Raw genomic sequence first — 17,690 nt, 5'->3', positions numbered from 1 at the left:
AATACAATTAAAATAGTAAGCAGTACTTAAAAATAAATGTCGGAAATAAGTTAATATATTTCCAATTATCATTTAATTTACGTCACCAAAATTTAAAACTGAAACTTTTACAATATGCAAATAACTCACTCAATATTTTACTTACTACTCAATATACTATATTTTATTAAACAAAGCAGACAGGATTATTTAATACTACACAATTAATTAAATATTTCACCATACGATGACATTTAATCCCTGCCATTCATCAATTTCCTTTATACAAATGTTATCTCCATTTTGTCAATCAAACTTTTGAAAATTGTCCCATCTTTTCAAACATCAAACATCGCTTATGTTGAAATTCTTTCTGATAATAGCAGTGGATGTATGTCAAAAAGCAATAATTAGCAAATTTCAGGTGATGCTTCCATCCGATGAAGTTCCCATCGGTGATACTATCAACAGATGTGAAGATGCGACTTTATTAAATGAACCCAATTAAATGCATGAAAATGATTAGAATCTCATTCTTCAGGTCGTATTACTGAAATGATGGAACAATACTCTTCCTAAGTATCAGATTTACGTACGCGCTATTGTAACACTTCCTTCCGGATTCAAAAGAGCATTCATAAACTAGCAGTTGGGCAAGAGAAAAACGAAAATGTAAAAGAAAAAAACGATAAACAATAGGCAGATTAAAAACTGTTTGAACCTTTGATCTTTAATTGAAATAAAAAGCTTTCATTTGAATATTTCTGTCATTTCACAAAATTGTGTTCCATCATGTTCTTCACTGTATCTATAACACCAATCATCTGGTTCAATCTTCTACTTTGCATCGCTTCTGATAAAAATGAAACTTTCTATCCACCTAATTTCGGCGCTGCTGATGAAATTATTACAAATAATACTTATTCTGGTGTCTCAGATAGCTTTGATTACAACAACTTTGAACCATTATTTAGCTCAGAATTTCTGTTCGATCCTTCGCAATTCATTGATTTCGCTCAAGTGAGTGGAATTGAGGATATAAGCAGTAAAGAATCGAATTCTGAGACCGATCTGTTCACAATTACTCCTCATCCTGGTTTCATCTCACCTAGTTATGATGATTTCATTGTCCACACTAATTTGGAGTCATCACTTGCCTCAAATTTGGATTCATTATGGAGAGATGCCAATGGAGAATTAAAAACGAATGATGATAAAGCACGATATCCTTCCATTAGAGGTGAGACTTTTGCTTCAAATATGTGAAAAGATAAGTGAACAACTTCTTGTAATCTAAGTTATTTAGATACTCAAAGTGGGACTTCTTCGCCACTTAATGTCGACACCGATGACATTATCACGTATATGCACTTACCTGGTTCACAACAAAATGTCGTTCCGATCTATTTTCACCAACTTACTCTTTCCTCAGACGGTACATCCGGTCAACATGGAAATGCTGAACTGATCAACATGGACAATAAGCACTTCTCGGATAACTTGAATGTCCCCAAGTACAGGGGAAATACCAATGAAGGATCAGAAACAAGTAATGACAAATTGCATAACGATTTTTCTTTCTACTTTTATAGTTTTTTTTTTACTTTCATTCAATCCATAAAATTAAACATATCTACCACACTAAAACAAAAAATCCACAATTATCGATCGAAATTCTAGAAGTAACTTAAAAGTATAATTTTTACTTCAAATATGTGAGATGATATAGATAAACGTTTAGTACCTAAGATATTGAAATCTAAGTTATTTAGATGCTCAAAGTGGGACTTCTTCGCCACTTAATGTCGACACCAATGACATTATCACGTATATGCACTTACCTGGTTCACAACAAAATGTCGTTCCGATCTATTTTCACCAACTTACTCTTTCCTCAGACGGTACATCCGGTCAACATGGAAATGCTGAACTGATCAACATGGACAATAAGCACTTCTCGGATAACTTGAATGTCCCCAAGTACAGGGGAAATACCAATGAAGGATCAGAAACAAGTAATGACAAATTGCATAACGATTTTTCTTTCTACTTTTATAGTTTTTTTTTTACTTTCATTCAATCCATAAAATTAAACATATCTACCACACTAAAACAAAAAATCCACAATTATCGATCGAAATTCTAGAAATAACTTAAAAGTATAATTTTTACTTCAAATATGTGAGATGATATAGATAAACGCTTAGTACCTAAGATATTGAAATCTAAGTTATTTAGATGCTCAAAGTGGGACTTCTTCGCCACTTAATGTCGACACCAATGACATTATCACGTATATGCACTTACCTGGTTCACAACAAAATGTCGTTCCGATCTATTTTCACCAACTTACTCTTTCCTCAGACGATACATCCGGTCAACATGGAAATGCTGAAGAGAGCAACATCGATAACACATCAATGAAGGATCAAAAACAGGTCAATGAAGGATCAAAAACAGGTAATGATGAATTGCATAACGATTTTTCTCTCTATCTCTTATAGTTCTTCAGAACTATGAATAGTTCTTCACAATAACGAATCAAAAACCAAAACTTATTTCGTCGTTCAGAAGGCGACATTAAAAGTACAATTATTGCTTGAAACATGTGAGAAGATAAGTAAATAACTACTTGTTACCTAGATTACTTAAAATATTCAATATGATATTGTTTTTGTGCACTGACATTTTTGTGATTTCTCACATTACTTAACTACAAAATAGTATAATAGATTTACTGATTGCAAAAATGCATGTTTTGACATGAATTTTTCAGATAACAGAAAGTATATTTGTTATTATCCCGGGTGTACTGTGATCGCGACAAATTACAACGAATATATAACACATAGGAAAACACATGGTCAACCTCTCATCTATGAATGCAAAGTGCCCGGTTGTGGGAGGACATTCAACCATAGAACATCATTTTGTAGTCACATACAAACGCATCAACCTAAGCATCAATGCAAAAATTGCGGCAAACTCTTCTGTAGGAAGAATATACTGCAAAAACACAACAAGCACTGTGGCACACTACTTCGTTAGTATCACAAATTTTTTTTTAAACTTTTTTTTGAAAAACAATATTTAAAATCGTTCAATTTAAAATATAATGTATATGGAAATGTGGTTTAAAACATCGGTGACCATGGTATAGCAATATACAATTCAGAAAATGCTGCGACATTTTTCTAACCTCAGTGCCTTTTGTATATGACTAAAGTCCTGTGGCAGGCAGTTAGCATATACCGTAACAACTGATGTTTTAATATCGCGAAAGATTAATTTTTTTTTTTTAAAAAAATTACTTGTCCATTACTCGATTACTTGAAGTTGGGAGTACAAACAATGACGAAAACTAAACTTGATTTCGCCACAACAGAAAATTCACAATCATTTGTTGTGCTTTCCATTGGAAGTATAGCATCAAAAGTAAAAAGTAATACCAAAAGTTTTGTTTCAAACATATGAGAAGATAAATAAACAGATTATTATGATTTAAGTAATTTGAAATGAGATACACTAAGATTATTTTATGCACTGATATTTTTATGATTATTTATCACATGGATTAATAATTGCAAAGACGAATATCATAAGAGTTTTTTAGACGAACGAAGCTACGAATGTGTCTATCGAGGATGTACTATGGTCACAAAAGATTACAATGAATATATAGCACATAGAAAAGCACATGGTCAACCCTTCATCTATGAATGTAAAGTGCCCGGTTGTGGACGGACATTCGATCGTAAACCATCATTTTACAATCACAAGCAAACGCATGAATATCATCATCAGTGCAAGTGCTGTGGCAAATTCTTTAGTACCAAAAATGGACTACAAAAACACAAGAAGAACTGCCCAACAAAATTTCGTTAGTTTGCAAATTTAGCAAATTTTTGAGCACTCATATTAGCCTAAAATAAAGTTGAAATGTGTTATGAAGCATCTGTAACCGTTGAGTGACAATACAACGGAAAAACTCAATTACATTTTTTGTTGTAGCTATACAAAAGATAATTAAACATCTTCTTGTGATTTAAATTATTTGAAATGGAATATAGTAAGATTATTTCATGGAAGTGATATTTTTATGGCTTATCAAAACTCAATTAACCATAGTGGAATGTCAATTACAAAAACAAATGTGAATTTTTTTTAGATAAACGAGGTTATGAATGCCTTTATTCTGGATGTGCTGTGATCTCGAAAAGTTTCAACGATAATCTAAAGCATAAAAGAACACACAATGGACCTTTTATTTATGAATGCAAAGTGTCCGGTTGTGGACGAACATTCAACCATGAATCATCGTTACGCGACCACAAGCAAACGCATGAACCTCGTTGTCAATGCGAGGGCTGTGGCAAATTCTTTTATCGTATGAGTGTATTAAAACTTCACAAGAAATCGTGTTCCAGAGCTCCTCGTTAGTTTCCCAAAGTTAACAAAACTTAGGTCAGCCTAAAATAGAATGCACGTGAAGTGTGTTATGAAGGATTTGTGACTGCTGAGTGACAATACAAAATTCATTAGACAAATTCATTAAGATGCTATATATATATATTTTCGCACTCAGTACTACTATCCAGGTCCTAAGAACCGATTGCTTAAAAATGTGTTGACAGTGGTGACAATGGCGCTTCAATATACATCAATAAATATTGAAAATATCAACAGAGGAAAAATTATCCTTTCACTCTTAACCAAATTGCTTTATTTTTCTAATTCGTGGAATGTATGCAGAAAAGCATACATTCACGAATATTATTCTATCCACAAAACCAAACTGCGACAAACTGCAATTATTATTATTTTTTTGGCGTTATAAAACTGAAAATTTTCATTCTAGAAAACGGGACACAATTTGGGCATTCTTCGCAAGCATGAGGAAAAGACGTAACAATCGGACGTTTTCGAAGCATCAGATTGTAGCGACCGGTTAATAATTTTATTTTACCATTGGATTTTTTAAATATTTCTTCCCTATTTATTATTCCATGAATATCACAGAAATGCATAAATGTACTAATTGGCAATAATATTCGGAGGCAAGCATTTAAATGTACAAAATGCGCTCACAACTGAAATAAACGATTTGTCATGCCAAAAGCTAATATGAAAAAGCATCATAAATGAGAAGAAAGTATTTACCTAAAAATTTATAACAAAATTGGCATCGCGAAGTGGTTTTAAGCAAAGAAATGGTATTATAAGAAAAAAGCATACCACTTATAATTTAGCCTAAACCTTAACGTGTAAAATAGATGGCAGATATTATGTTTAATGGAAAAACTTCGAGTATTCGACACTAAAAAATTTTTTAAGTTAATCATTGAAAAGTGGATGTAGAAAAACTTCTTTAAGATCTTCACAAGAACAATATTGCTTTTCTATATATGAAAGGCACTGTTTCACATCTAACAGAAGGCGACAAAACCAAAATTTATCATCAAAATCAAAATTGTCGTTAAAAAGAACAACAAATGTGCATTTACTCCAATAAAATATGCAATTCTTCATGTAATCATATCATATAGAAAAGGATTAGGATAACACTTGCATTTAAGCTTAGGGTTAGGCTTAGGATGATACCTATACTTACACACACATTAGATGCTGCAACATTTTTCTCGTCATTATCACTCATTCAGATGTATTAGCTGTCGATGACTAATGAATCATTTGCTTAAAAGGTTGACAATGGTGAAAGTGATGCTTCAATGATACATCAACAAATTTTGGAAATATCAATATAGAAATGAATACTGTTTGCCCTCTCGGCTAAATTGATAATTCATGAAAGATATGCATTCCATCTGCTAAGCCAAACTGCGACTGTTCATTTATTTTAGCTGAACAAAGTAGCACCTAAAAAATTTTTGTGATCAGTTTATGATCTGATTTTATTTTCATAGTTGTTTATAATTAATTATCATATTTATCACAGCTTAAAAAAAAAGTAACTGTTGACCCTTGAAAAATAAATGTAGCAGAATTTCCGAGGACTTCCGAGATCTCCTTAAAAACAATTTATTAAATACATAATGTGTCAAAGTTTTTTCCTTCTATAATAAAGCATAATTTACCAATATTTGTGACTTAGCAAAAACCTAAATGTGAAGAAAAAAAATTTTCCCTCAAAATATTTCCTCAATTAAACGACAAATTTCCGCTTAACTTTTCCCAATTTTCTAGCACTGAAAAATTTAATAAAGTAAATGGCCAAGATTAAAATCTTTACAAAACAATTTATCTACGATGGGAATAAAGAGAAAATGATTAAGATATATACTAAGTGAAAATTTGCTCACTATTATTATTTTACAAATTGATAGAAAAGCCTAGCACTTAATACATCGAATCATTTTGCAATTTGTCTGCAGTCTACTAAATCGCTTATGATTCGACTTTGACACCTATCATGTCAACACACAATAATATTTTTTAGTCTACCACCGAATAAGTTTTTTGCTGTAACTGGCTTACCATTAATCACTCTTATGATCTACATAGAAACAAAAAATGGTGCAATCGTAATTACGAAGTATTAAACAATGCTGAAGTAAGTAATCTTCCGATATCTTTAAGCCATATCTCGTGAAAATTATAATTTTATACATATTGGTGATTAAAGTAAATGGGTAAAATTCATTTGCAATTAAAAATTAAAAGAAAAACTAAAGTGCATCAAAGCTAATCGTGACCCAATTCATTTTTTTATTATTATTTACAAAGTACTCAAATCACCAAAAGAGAAAAGAAGTAAATATTAAAAAATATTACTTTGGTCATTCAAACAAATGCTGAAGTACTGATTGTTATACCCTATTTTAACTTACCTGATATAATGAATAAATTAACCATTATCATACTCTTATACTTTTAATTGTTTGGTGACATAGTCTGGCAGCAAAATTAGCACTTAATCATCACAATAAAATTGGACGATAGATTTGAAAATTCCTTTCAACAAATTTATTCGTAATTTTTTAACAAAAAAACAAATGTCACAATAAATAGGAGTTAAATTCATCACTTAAATCAGTAATGTATTATCAGTTAATTTTTGATTAAACAAACAAATATATTTTCAAATATTAATGGAATTACTGTTGCAAAACAAATCATATGTATGGAATATTATTAACTCAATTATTAGGTAAAGAAATTAATTTAGAAGAATAGATGGGAAGAAAGATACATGGAATGATCAATTGAAATGCTATTAAGGTACCAGGCAGTACCTAAGAATAAATATTGGAAATAAGTTAATATATTTCCAATTGTCATTTGATTTACGTCACCAAAATTTAAAACTGAAACTTTTACAATATGCAAATAACTCACTCAATATTTTACTTACCACTCAATATACTATATTTTATTAAACAAAGCAGACAGGATTATTTAATACTACACAATTAATTAAATATTTCACCATACGATGACATTTAATCCCTGCCATTCATCAATTTCCTTTATACAAATGTTATCTCCATTTTGTCAATCAAACTTTTGAAAATTGTCCCATCTTTTCAAACATCAAACATCGCTTATGTTGAAATTCTTTCTGATAATAGCAGTGGATGTATGTCAAAAAGCAATAATTAGCAAATTTCAGGTGATGCTTCCATCCGATGAAGTTCCCATCGGTGATACTATCAACAGATGTGAAGATGCGACTTTATTAAATGAACCCAATTAAATGCATGAAAATGATTAGAATCTCATTCTTCAGGTCGTATTACTGAAATGATGGAACAATACTCTTCCTAAGTATCAGATTTACGTACGCGCTATTGTAACACTTCCTTCCGGATTCAAAAGAGCATTCATAAACTAGCAGTTGGGCAAGAGAAAAACGAAAATGTAAAAGAAAAAAACGATAAACAATAGGCAGATTAAAAACTGTTTGAATCTTTGATCTTTAATTGAAATAAAAAGCTTTCATTTGAATATTTCTGTCATTTCACAAAATTGTGTTCCATCATGTTCTTCACTGTATCTATAACACCAATCATCTGGTTCAATCTTCTACTTTGCATCGCTTCTGATAAAAATGAAACTTTCTATCCACCTAATTTCGGCGCTGCTGATGAAATTATTACAAATAATACTTATTCTGGTGTCTCAGATAGCTTTGATTACAACAACTTTGAACCATTATTTAGCTCAGAATTTCTGTTCGATCCTTCGCAATTCATTGATTTCGCTCAAGTGAGTGGAATTGAGGATATAAGCAGTAAAGAATCGAATTCTGAGACCGATCTGTTCACAATTACTCCTCATCCTGGTTTCATCTCACCTAGTTATGATGATTTCATTGTCCACACTAATTTGGAGTCATCACTTGCCTCAAATTTGGATTCATTATGGAGAGATGCCAATGGAGAATTAAAAACGAATGATGATAAAGCACGATATCCTTCCATTAGAGGTGAGACTTTTGCTTCAAATATGTGAAAAGATAAGTGAACAACTTCTTGTGATCTAAGTTATTTAGATACTCAAAGTGGGACTTCTTCGCCACTTAATGTCGACACCGATGACATTATCACGTATATGCACTTACCTGGTTCACAACAAAATGTCGTTCCGATCTATTTTCACCAACTTACTCTTTCCTCAGACGGTACATCCGGTCAACATGGAAATGCTGAACTGAACAACATGGACAATAAGCACTTCTCGGATAGCTTGAATGTCGCCGACTACAGGGAGAGTACCAATGAAGGATCAAAAACAGGTAATAATTAATTACGCAACAACTTTTCGTTCCATCTCTTACAGTTCTTCAATTTCATTAACAGCATGAAATTGAAGATAGAAGTAATAACGAATCAAAACCCAAAACTTATTTCGTCGTTCAGAATGCGACATTAAATGTATGATTACTGCTTAAAACATGTAAATAGAGATAAGTAAATAACTACTTGTTACTTAAATTACTTAAAATATTCAATATGATATTGTTTTTGTGCACTGACATTTTTGTGATTTCTCACATTACTTAACTACAAAATAGTATAATAGATTTACTGATTGCAAAAATGCATGTTTTGACATGAATTTTTCAGATAAGAGAAAGTATATTTGTTATTATCCCGGGTGTACTGTGATCGCGACAAATTACAACGAATATATAACACATAGGAAAGCACATGGTCAACCTCTCATCTATGAATGCAGAGTGCCCGGTTGTGGGAGGACATTCAACCATGATTCATCATTTCGCAGTCACAAGGAAACGCATGAACGTCATCGTCAATGCGAGTGCTGCGGCAAATTCTTCACCACCAGGAAGGGACTGCAATATCATACGATGAGTTGCAAAAGAAAACCTCGTTAGTTTGCAAATTCAGCAAAATTTTAAACATATGTGAGTCTGAAATGGAGTGCCTATGAAATGTATTATGGAACATCTGTGACTGCTGCACCGAGATACTTGATACAACGGAAAATTCGCAATTACATTTTGTTGCAAAGCTGTTGAAAAGACTTAAATTTATACTGCCATTTATATCCACTTCTTTTAGAGATAGCATACCTTCTAGCCGAAATTCCTTGAGAAAGTTAACCGTGAGCTTTGTTGTATATATCAGACATTGTAACTCTTTTTATAAGTAAGGCACTGCATTGCGGTGGTCTTCATGAGCATGCGTAATTATTATTCCAAGCAAATCTTTCTTCTCTTGAGCAATAAAACTTACATCAGCAATTAATAACTGGCATAATTTCATCTGCAAAACCGATACCAAGGTCAGTCGTAATTCACTTGCCTTGATAATGATACAGGTTAACATTCATCTCAGTTCTATCCACCCCTCCAAGAAATAAAAATTCTTTAAATATTTATAATATAAAAATGTTTATAATCACTAATTTTAAATTATTAAAATGGAGGGAGCAAAACTTCGGCTTTAAATAAAGGAGTTTGTTACTTCCAATAACCCTAAGGAGAAAAAGAAAGAAAAAGAAATTTAGCTACCCTACTTACCAAAACTTATATCCAATGCAAGGCCGATATTTATATATACTGGAAAATAATTAAGCAATTTCTTGTGATATAAATTACTTAAAATGAAATGTATTTCATTGAAGTAATATTTCTATGGTTTATTAGATCACTTAATTAGCTCCCAAACACCATAATAAAATACCAATTGCAAAAACAAATATCTTAATAGATTTTTAGATAAACGAAGCTATGAATGCCTCTACCCCGGGTGTGCTGTGATCGCGATGAATTACAACGAATATGTAACACATAAGAAAACACACGGTCAACCTTTCATCTATGAATGCAAAGTGCCCGGTTGTGGACGGACATTTGCCTATGACTCATCATTTCGCAATCACAAGGAAACGCATGAACCTAATCCTCAATGCGAGGGTTGTGGCAGATTCTTCACTAGTAGAAATACACTAACTAGACATAAGGAGAGCTGCCAAGCGATATCTCGTTAGTTTGCAAATTTGGCACATTTCAAACAGATATATCAGTCTGAAATAGAATGCACGTGAAATGTGTTATGAAAATGCTAAGTGACAATGTGTAACTATAGGCGAAGATAATTAAACATTTTCTTGTGATCTAAATTATTTGAAATGGAATGTAGTAAGATTATTTCATTGAAGTAATATTTTAGCTGCCAAACCCATAATAAAATACCAACTGCAAAAACAAATATCATAAGAATTTTTTAGATAAACGAAGCTACGAATGCCTCTACCCCGGGTGTGCTGTGATCGCGAAAAGTTACAAAGAATATATAACACATAGGAAAACACATGGTCAGCCCTTCATCTATGAATGCAGAGTGCCCGGTTGTGGGAGGACATTTGACTATGATTCAACATTTTTCAACCACAAGCAAACGCATGAGCCTCATCCTCAATGCGAGGGTTGTGGCAGATTCTTCACCACCAGGAATGCACTGAAATCTCACAAGAAGAGCTGCCAAACAAAATCTCGTTAGTTTGCAAATTTAGCACAATTTTAAAAGCATATGTCAACCTGAAATAGCATGCATGTGAAATGTGTTGCGAAACATTTGTAACCGCTGAGTGACAATACAAAGTTTATTTAATGCATTCATTAAATACTGCATATTTATTTCTTTTCATATCGTGCACTTAATGCGTAGCAGCTGCCCATGACCTAAGAACCAATTGCTTAAAAATATGTTGACAATGGTGACAATAAAGCTTTAAGATACATTAATGCTTTAATAATGCTTTAACAAACATTGAAAATATCAACGAAGAAAGAAATAAAAAAAAAAACACTTTTAGTCGAATTATTTTGTTTTTCTAAACGAAAAACATGCAGAAAAATATATCATTCCGCCCACAAAGCCAAATCATTTTTTCAGCGCTATAAAACAACTAAAAATTTTCATTCTAGAAAATGAGACACAATTTGGACATTCTTCGCAAACATGAGAAAAGGCGTGTAGCAATCAGACGTTTTCGAGACATCAGAATGCAGTGACCGATTAATGATTTATTTTTTTTCTCCATTTATTATTCCATGAATATCACAGAAATACATAAACAACAAACTGACAGTAAAATTCGAATTCACAGCAAACGATTTGTCATACAAAAAGGTAATAAAAAATACGTAAGTGAGAGGAAAGTATTCTCCTAATAATATATAACAAAACTGGAGAATATGAGGTGTTTTAAGCAGCGAAAGTTAAGATAGATTTTTAGCTTATTTTTTATAATTGTTGATTATTAATTAACTGACTAAGTTCAATAGGAAAAAGCTGTTGAATTTTATTTTATTTGCATTGTACTTGCTTTGCTCACATTCTGTCGTGGATATTTGACAACTTATGCAAAAAAAAAAAAAAAGTTTAATAAATTCATTTTGGAGCAATCTTACAATGTAAAAATTAATAATATTTGTAAATTGTGATGATTTCAATTAATTTTTGACGCTAAATTAATTTTAGTCACAAATTTCGATATGGATCTCTAGGAAATTTTGACAATTTCTAAGAGTTTTTGTGAATTTAATACTGAAAAATTTTTAAATCTGTTAGATTCTGTTTTAATTAAATGCCAAAAATGTTAGAAAAAATGTAATCATTTAAAAATAAATATATTTTAAACTTAATTGGTTATTTAATTTACATTCTCCCTGATCTACACACATTCCATCGGGGATATTTGACAATTTATGCAAAGAAAAAAGTTTATAAAATTCACTTTGAAGCAGTTTTTTAATGATGAAATTAAAAAAAATTTGCATTAGTGATGATTTTAATTCTTTTTGACATTAAAATTAGTTTTTTTTTACAAATTTAATGTCATTTAATGTTACAGATTTAGTGTTCGATTATTTGCATAATGAATTTAATAAATTTTATGGTCCTTGAGTAGTAGTAAAGTCGAAATTTCATTGAATTATGGAAGAAATATGGATTTTTTATACATTTTGCTTTAAAATCGACATGTTCTTCTAGTTTTTGGAAAGTTTTTCACCCCAATTATAATCAGAAAAGCAATTAAATATCAATTATAAATGGTTGAACGATAAATAAATCATAAAACACAATGTTTATTAACCTAAATCAAGAGAAAAATCAATAGAATAATAAATATTTCTATTAAAAAAAAAAATGAATTTGACTATTAATTTTAACTATTACAATGTATGATAGTAAAATTACATCAGCACAGGCACTTTAAAAAAACATGTGTTCATGATTTAACCGTTCTTGTAAAACAACACGATATTTATTTTTTAATAGTTGGCCATATAACTAAGGACAGATAAATAGCAGAACCAAAAACTTTAAAAGGTATGGTGAACGTAATGCTTACTATATTTTGAAGATGAAAACAGCAATCATTGCCGTATTTTGCATGTTATAAAAATAGATTTGGTTTTACAAATGAAGTGGTATTTTGAAATGTCTGAAGCTGGATTATTACCTATTGAAATCCATCATCATTATTTGGTAACAGGTAATGCTGACGATAGAGAATTTGTTGACACTTGTAGGAATTGAGGATTCCAGACCGGTTTTGATGGAAGTTCAAGTGTTAACAACGGAATAAACGTGGAAAATCCAAGAAGAACAGTAATTGGATGAAATATCAACCGATTGGCTATTATCATTGCAGTGCTAAATGCTCGTTGCAAAAGTCTCTGCATAAAAAAGAAATGTATCTGAACATTGGATGAGGGTTGAAAATACAAGAACCATCGGTTCATCTCTCTCTCTTATTTCAAGCATAGTAAGTTTACCGCTGTCAACTTCAGTAGCATTCACGTGAAATTGCACTTTTAGGTAAGATTAGACATATCTCATATGCTAATCTGAGGATAAAGAAGCAAAAAAATCTTGAAAAAGCAATTATGCCTCAAAATGGCAATTACTCCTCTCATCATATCGAAATAATTAAGCTTGGCCACATAAAAGAATTAAAGGGGATCTTTAATCACAGTCAATAGCACTTTAGGAAATTCTTTGCTAGTGAACTCCCTCAAGTCCTCACCTTTCTACAGCATGTAACTTTATAACTTTCTACAAGTCCAATCACCACTCCTCCCTTAGCAGTACCATCTAGCTTTGTTATAATAATTAATCCTGTAACTAACTAACCATTTTACTAAATGCCTCTAATTAGCTACAAACATTTTGAGCGGTAATCGCATCGAGAACCAAAATAAATTATGAGGAGCAGTGCCATCCAAGTTCTTTATCGTTCTATATATCTTTGATAAGTCCTCCATAACATTAACATTACTCTGCAGCCTGCCTGCTCTATCAGTCAATCAGAACAACATCTATGCTATCTTTTTAGCTTAACTTACTGCTCTACACGCCACACTTGCAGAATCGTTTACCGTACTCTCAAATAACAACAAAGCAATCAGAACGTCCTGTCCACATGTTTAACTGTCACTAGCAGCAGCCCTAGACGTGTCATACGTAACGAGCATCACGGATTAATCTTATATCTATACGCAAGCATTAGCAATAGCTGTGATTGACTTTACCATTACCATCACCACTACACATACCACCATTATTATATGTGGTTTTTTGTCTAAAATTTATCGTTTCTACTTCGTTCATTAGCTGCTGTGTGATAATAATATTATGCTCAACTTCTTTATCAAATTTGATCTTGCAAACCTATCAATAATCAACTTGCAAGTTTTATGACCAATATCCTTACTAATGACCAATTCCTCTAATTCATCCAAAAGCGATTGATCTAACTTTTTTTTTTTGTCAGAAAAAGTACTTTTTACTCCACCACTGAAGCGAGAAGTTTAAAGGCTACTAAACAAGCTCAAGGAAATACTCCTTTTAAAATTACAATATAAAGAATAATATGCACTACGTGTATTTGTAAAGTTAAATACAACGTTTTACGTGTTGCACTTTCAAAGTGAAGTGCATTTAATTTCTAATCTAAATATGTTATAAAACAGGATTTTGATTTACAGGTGATCTCATGAGTTATAATGAGAGGATTTTGGGCCATTATCAACCTCAGTTTTGTCGCAATACCCAGCTAAAGACTCATTTATATATTTATTATCAACAACCTCATATATACACAGCAAACCAGACCTATGATCAGGTAATCCCCCAATGTACATGTACATACCTGAATGATTCTTTACAGTATCATGACCTCTTAAGATTTTTATTGAATCAGCGTTATATAGTTTCTACGTCCCATACAACTGTTCTATTTATGAATGTTAATATTATATTGTATACAATTTAATAACATTAACTTATTAGAGAAAAATTCTACACTTTCACACCACCACCCTTGATACGGGGCCAGGGTAGAAGGGATCGAAAACTTGCACAGCAACACAGAAAACCACTGCCTTACCACTTGAATTGATGATATACCCTTACGCCACCACATAAATAGCGGTAAAATCAGAAACGCCTGCACGAAATTTGCAGACATTATGCAAGCAAAATTATAAATTCCCTGCCATCTTTAAATTCATGCAAGAAACATGTGATAAAAGACCATACAGCAGGTGAAATAAACTTTAATAACCACTGAGCAATTTTAAGTAACGTGTCAAGAATGCAGAAAATAGCTTGTTTCCCTTTTGATATCCGTTTTATCATTTTTTTACAATTGAAATTGCTCATTCAAATAATATTGTAGAAAAAAATTTTACCGCAAAACAAAGATAATCATTGCTCGGATATATTACCGTAAGAAAATGTCGCATAATTTCGAAATAATTGTATTTCATAATGAAAATTCAATTTTAATTCATATTTTATCTCAAATTCATTGTCAAAATTAGTTAAAAATGACGCATAAACTTAACATTGGAAGTATGAAAGCTTAAATAATAAAATAAACCATAATAATTTTCAAAATAAAATATTGATTTTTATGAAAATCCTACAATTTGCAAGAATTTTTGTATATTAGACTAGGAAAAAAATTGTAGTATTATCAAATTTCATTCTAATTAAGTGTTAAAACTTTCAAAAAATATCAATTCATTAAAAAAAAGTATTTGTTAAACTTAATTGACTATTTAATATGCATTGCACCGGAACTGTCATTAGGGTGTGGTCATTTGTCGTGAAACCTCAAACTTGTCGTGAAACCTCAAACCTTTATTTAACATGAAGCAAATAATAGCGCTTTATACATATCGTACGGATGCTACACCGTTTAACAAACGCGTAAACTATAAAAAATGCAATTATATAAAAATGGTGAAATAACACAAAATTATAAAGTATTAGACGCATCCCAATACCACCCAAAACATAAAGCAAATGATGGTTATGGAAGGATTGGTTGGGTTATATATAAGACTGATTTAACGAATGGAGATTAGATGGGAGGATTTCTCATGGATGAACAAAGAAGATTGTTAACAAGATTAGTTTATATACAGAACTGAACTGACCAGATATTCGGCAGAGGAGGACATTTAAATGATATGAAACAAAGACTGCTAATAAAGGGTTTTGCTAACGAAGGGTTTGCTAACAAAGGGTTTTTGTTGTGTGAGGAAAAGGAATTAGATAAGAGGAATTTGTTAGTTTTGGATATAATAATTTAAATATTTCGTCTTTCACGACATCATTTGACAGCTCAAAATAATAAAATAAACTTTTACAATTAAGTTTTGCCCAATGTTTCATCAGCAAAATTAATAAAATTTTTAATTTGTCATGCTTTTTTAATTCATTTTTACGATTAAAGGTGATTTTTATTCCAAATTTAGAAATTGATTTTTGTGAAAATCCTATTAATTGTTAAAGTTTTTGCACAGTAAACCGGGTAAAAAGTCCTTATATTATCAAATTTTATTTTAATTAAATGTAAAAACTATTAAAAAGTATCAATTCATCAAAAAAAAAAAAAATTATTTTGAACTTAATTGATAAATTTATATGCATTGTATAGGTATTGGTCATTTACGGTGTTTGGTCAAATGCAACATAAATAATAAAATAAACTTTAATAATTAGGTTTCAAGCAATATTTCAGTTGTGAAATTAATAAAATTTTTAATTAGTCAGAGATTTAATTCATTGTTGCAATCAAATTAATTTTCATTTCAAATTTAAGTATCGAAATTTATGAAAATCTTATAATTTGTAAGAGTTTTTGCATATTAAACGAAGAAATAATTTCTAGTTTTATCAATTTCGATTTTAATTAAATGTTAAAATATTAAAAAAAATCAATCGATTAAAAAAATTAGACAATTTGAACTTAATTGATTGTTTTTTATGCATCGCATGGGTACTGGTCACATACATTGTGGTCATTTGATCAACACAAATAATAAAATAAACTTTAAAAATTAAGTTTTAATCAATATTTTATTAGCAAAATTAATTAAATTTTAACTAAACGATTTTAATTCATTCTTACAATTAAAATTAATTTTTATTCCAAATTTAAAAATCAAATTTTATGAAAATTCAATAATTTGTTAGGGTTTTGTATGTTAAATTATAAAATAAATTCCAGTAATGTAAAAAAAATTAATTTAATTAAATGTTAAAATATTTAAAAATATCAATTCCTTAAAACAAATTGATATTTTGAGCCTCATTAGGTCATACTATCCCATAAGGATCATCCTAACTCAAACATTTTTGTGTGTGTTAATCATTTATTATCAGAAATTGATCAAATATAATCTTCCCATGTGTCACCAAATTATGACCTTTCTTAGCTTTTTCAATTAACATGCGAGTCACATGATAATCTATTTCCTTTTCGTTGATAATAAAGTCTATTTCAAAAAAGTTTGGGTATATTGTCTCACCAGAATTTGCTTTAGCATTATCTTTTTTATCAGTTACTACTTTGTCAAATGAGAAATTTTCTGCTTCAGCTTGTAATGCATAAAATGGGTTTCTTGTTATTTATGAATATGAGTTACTTACCTATTAAGTATTAAAGAATTTTTAAGTCAAGTTTCAGACACATTTTAATATGACTTTACTAATTTATTACTGATACCAATTCCTACTGACTTTATCACTGTAACGTAAACGTAGTTACCACCTTGCACTTTTGTTCATATCAATTGTCAATTGCTTCATTGATAAAAAGGAAAATATTTCTCCTTTCTTTAAGGAATTTATTGTTTTGGTTGCTGACTTTCACTTTTACTGGCATCTTTTTTGTTGAGTAGTTAAGTGGCCATCTTATAA

At 30.7% G+C, this 17,690-nt stretch overlaps 2 protein-coding genes and 4 pseudogenes across 6 annotated transcripts; 2 read left to right on the top strand and 4 right to left on the bottom strand.

The window, feature by feature from the left end:
- Positions 1 to 771: 771 nt before the first annotated feature.
- Positions 772 to 4,419, top strand: Bm17078 (Uncharacterized protein; the record flags this gene model as incomplete). The annotated part of the gene is made up of 6 exons (XM_043082638.1): positions 772 to 1,219; positions 1,286 to 1,528; positions 1,752 to 1,994; positions 2,218 to 2,439; positions 3,593 to 3,859; positions 4,148 to 4,419. The coding sequence occupies 6 exons, from the start codon at positions 772 to 774 to the stop codon at positions 4,417 to 4,419; spliced, it is 1,695 nt and encodes a 564-aa protein (XP_042938572.1).
- A 3,558-nt stretch (positions 4,420 to 7,977) lies between these two features.
- Positions 7,978 to 10,967, top strand: Bm17077 (Uncharacterized protein; the record flags this gene model as incomplete). The annotated part of the gene is made up of 5 exons (XM_043082637.1): positions 7,978 to 8,425; positions 8,492 to 8,734; positions 9,066 to 9,332; positions 10,184 to 10,450; positions 10,696 to 10,967. 5 exons carry the CDS (start codon positions 7,978 to 7,980, stop codon positions 10,965 to 10,967), a joined length of 1,497 nt encoding a protein of 498 aa, XP_042938571.1.
- Bm18264 lies at positions 9,709 to 9,831 on the bottom strand (annotated as a pseudogene). Its single transcript has one exon. A coding segment is annotated over exon 1 (123 nt).
- Positions 10,968 to 13,453: 2,486 nt separating the features above from the next.
- Positions 13,454 to 14,281, bottom strand: Bm18263 (annotated as a pseudogene). Its single transcript has one exon. A coding segment is annotated over exon 1 (828 nt).
- A 670-nt stretch (positions 14,282 to 14,951) lies between these two features.
- Positions 14,952 to 15,119, bottom strand: Bm18262 (annotated as a pseudogene). The gene has a single exon. A coding segment is annotated over exon 1 (168 nt).
- A 2,019-nt stretch (positions 15,120 to 17,138) lies between these two features.
- On the bottom strand, positions 17,139 to 17,336 carry Bm18261 (annotated as a pseudogene). The gene has a single exon. A coding segment is annotated over exon 1 (198 nt).
- Positions 17,337 to 17,690: the final 354 nt, after the last annotated feature.

The sequence above is a fragment of the Brugia malayi genome (assembly GCF_000002995.4).
Source record: "Brugia malayi strain FR3 genome assembly, contig: Bm_007, whole genome shotgun sequence".
Taxonomy (NCBI): domain Eukaryota; kingdom Metazoa; phylum Nematoda; class Chromadorea; order Rhabditida; family Onchocercidae; genus Brugia; species Brugia malayi.
The sequence above is the reverse complement of the archived record's forward strand: the minus strand, read 5'-3'. Positions and strand labels throughout refer to the sequence as shown.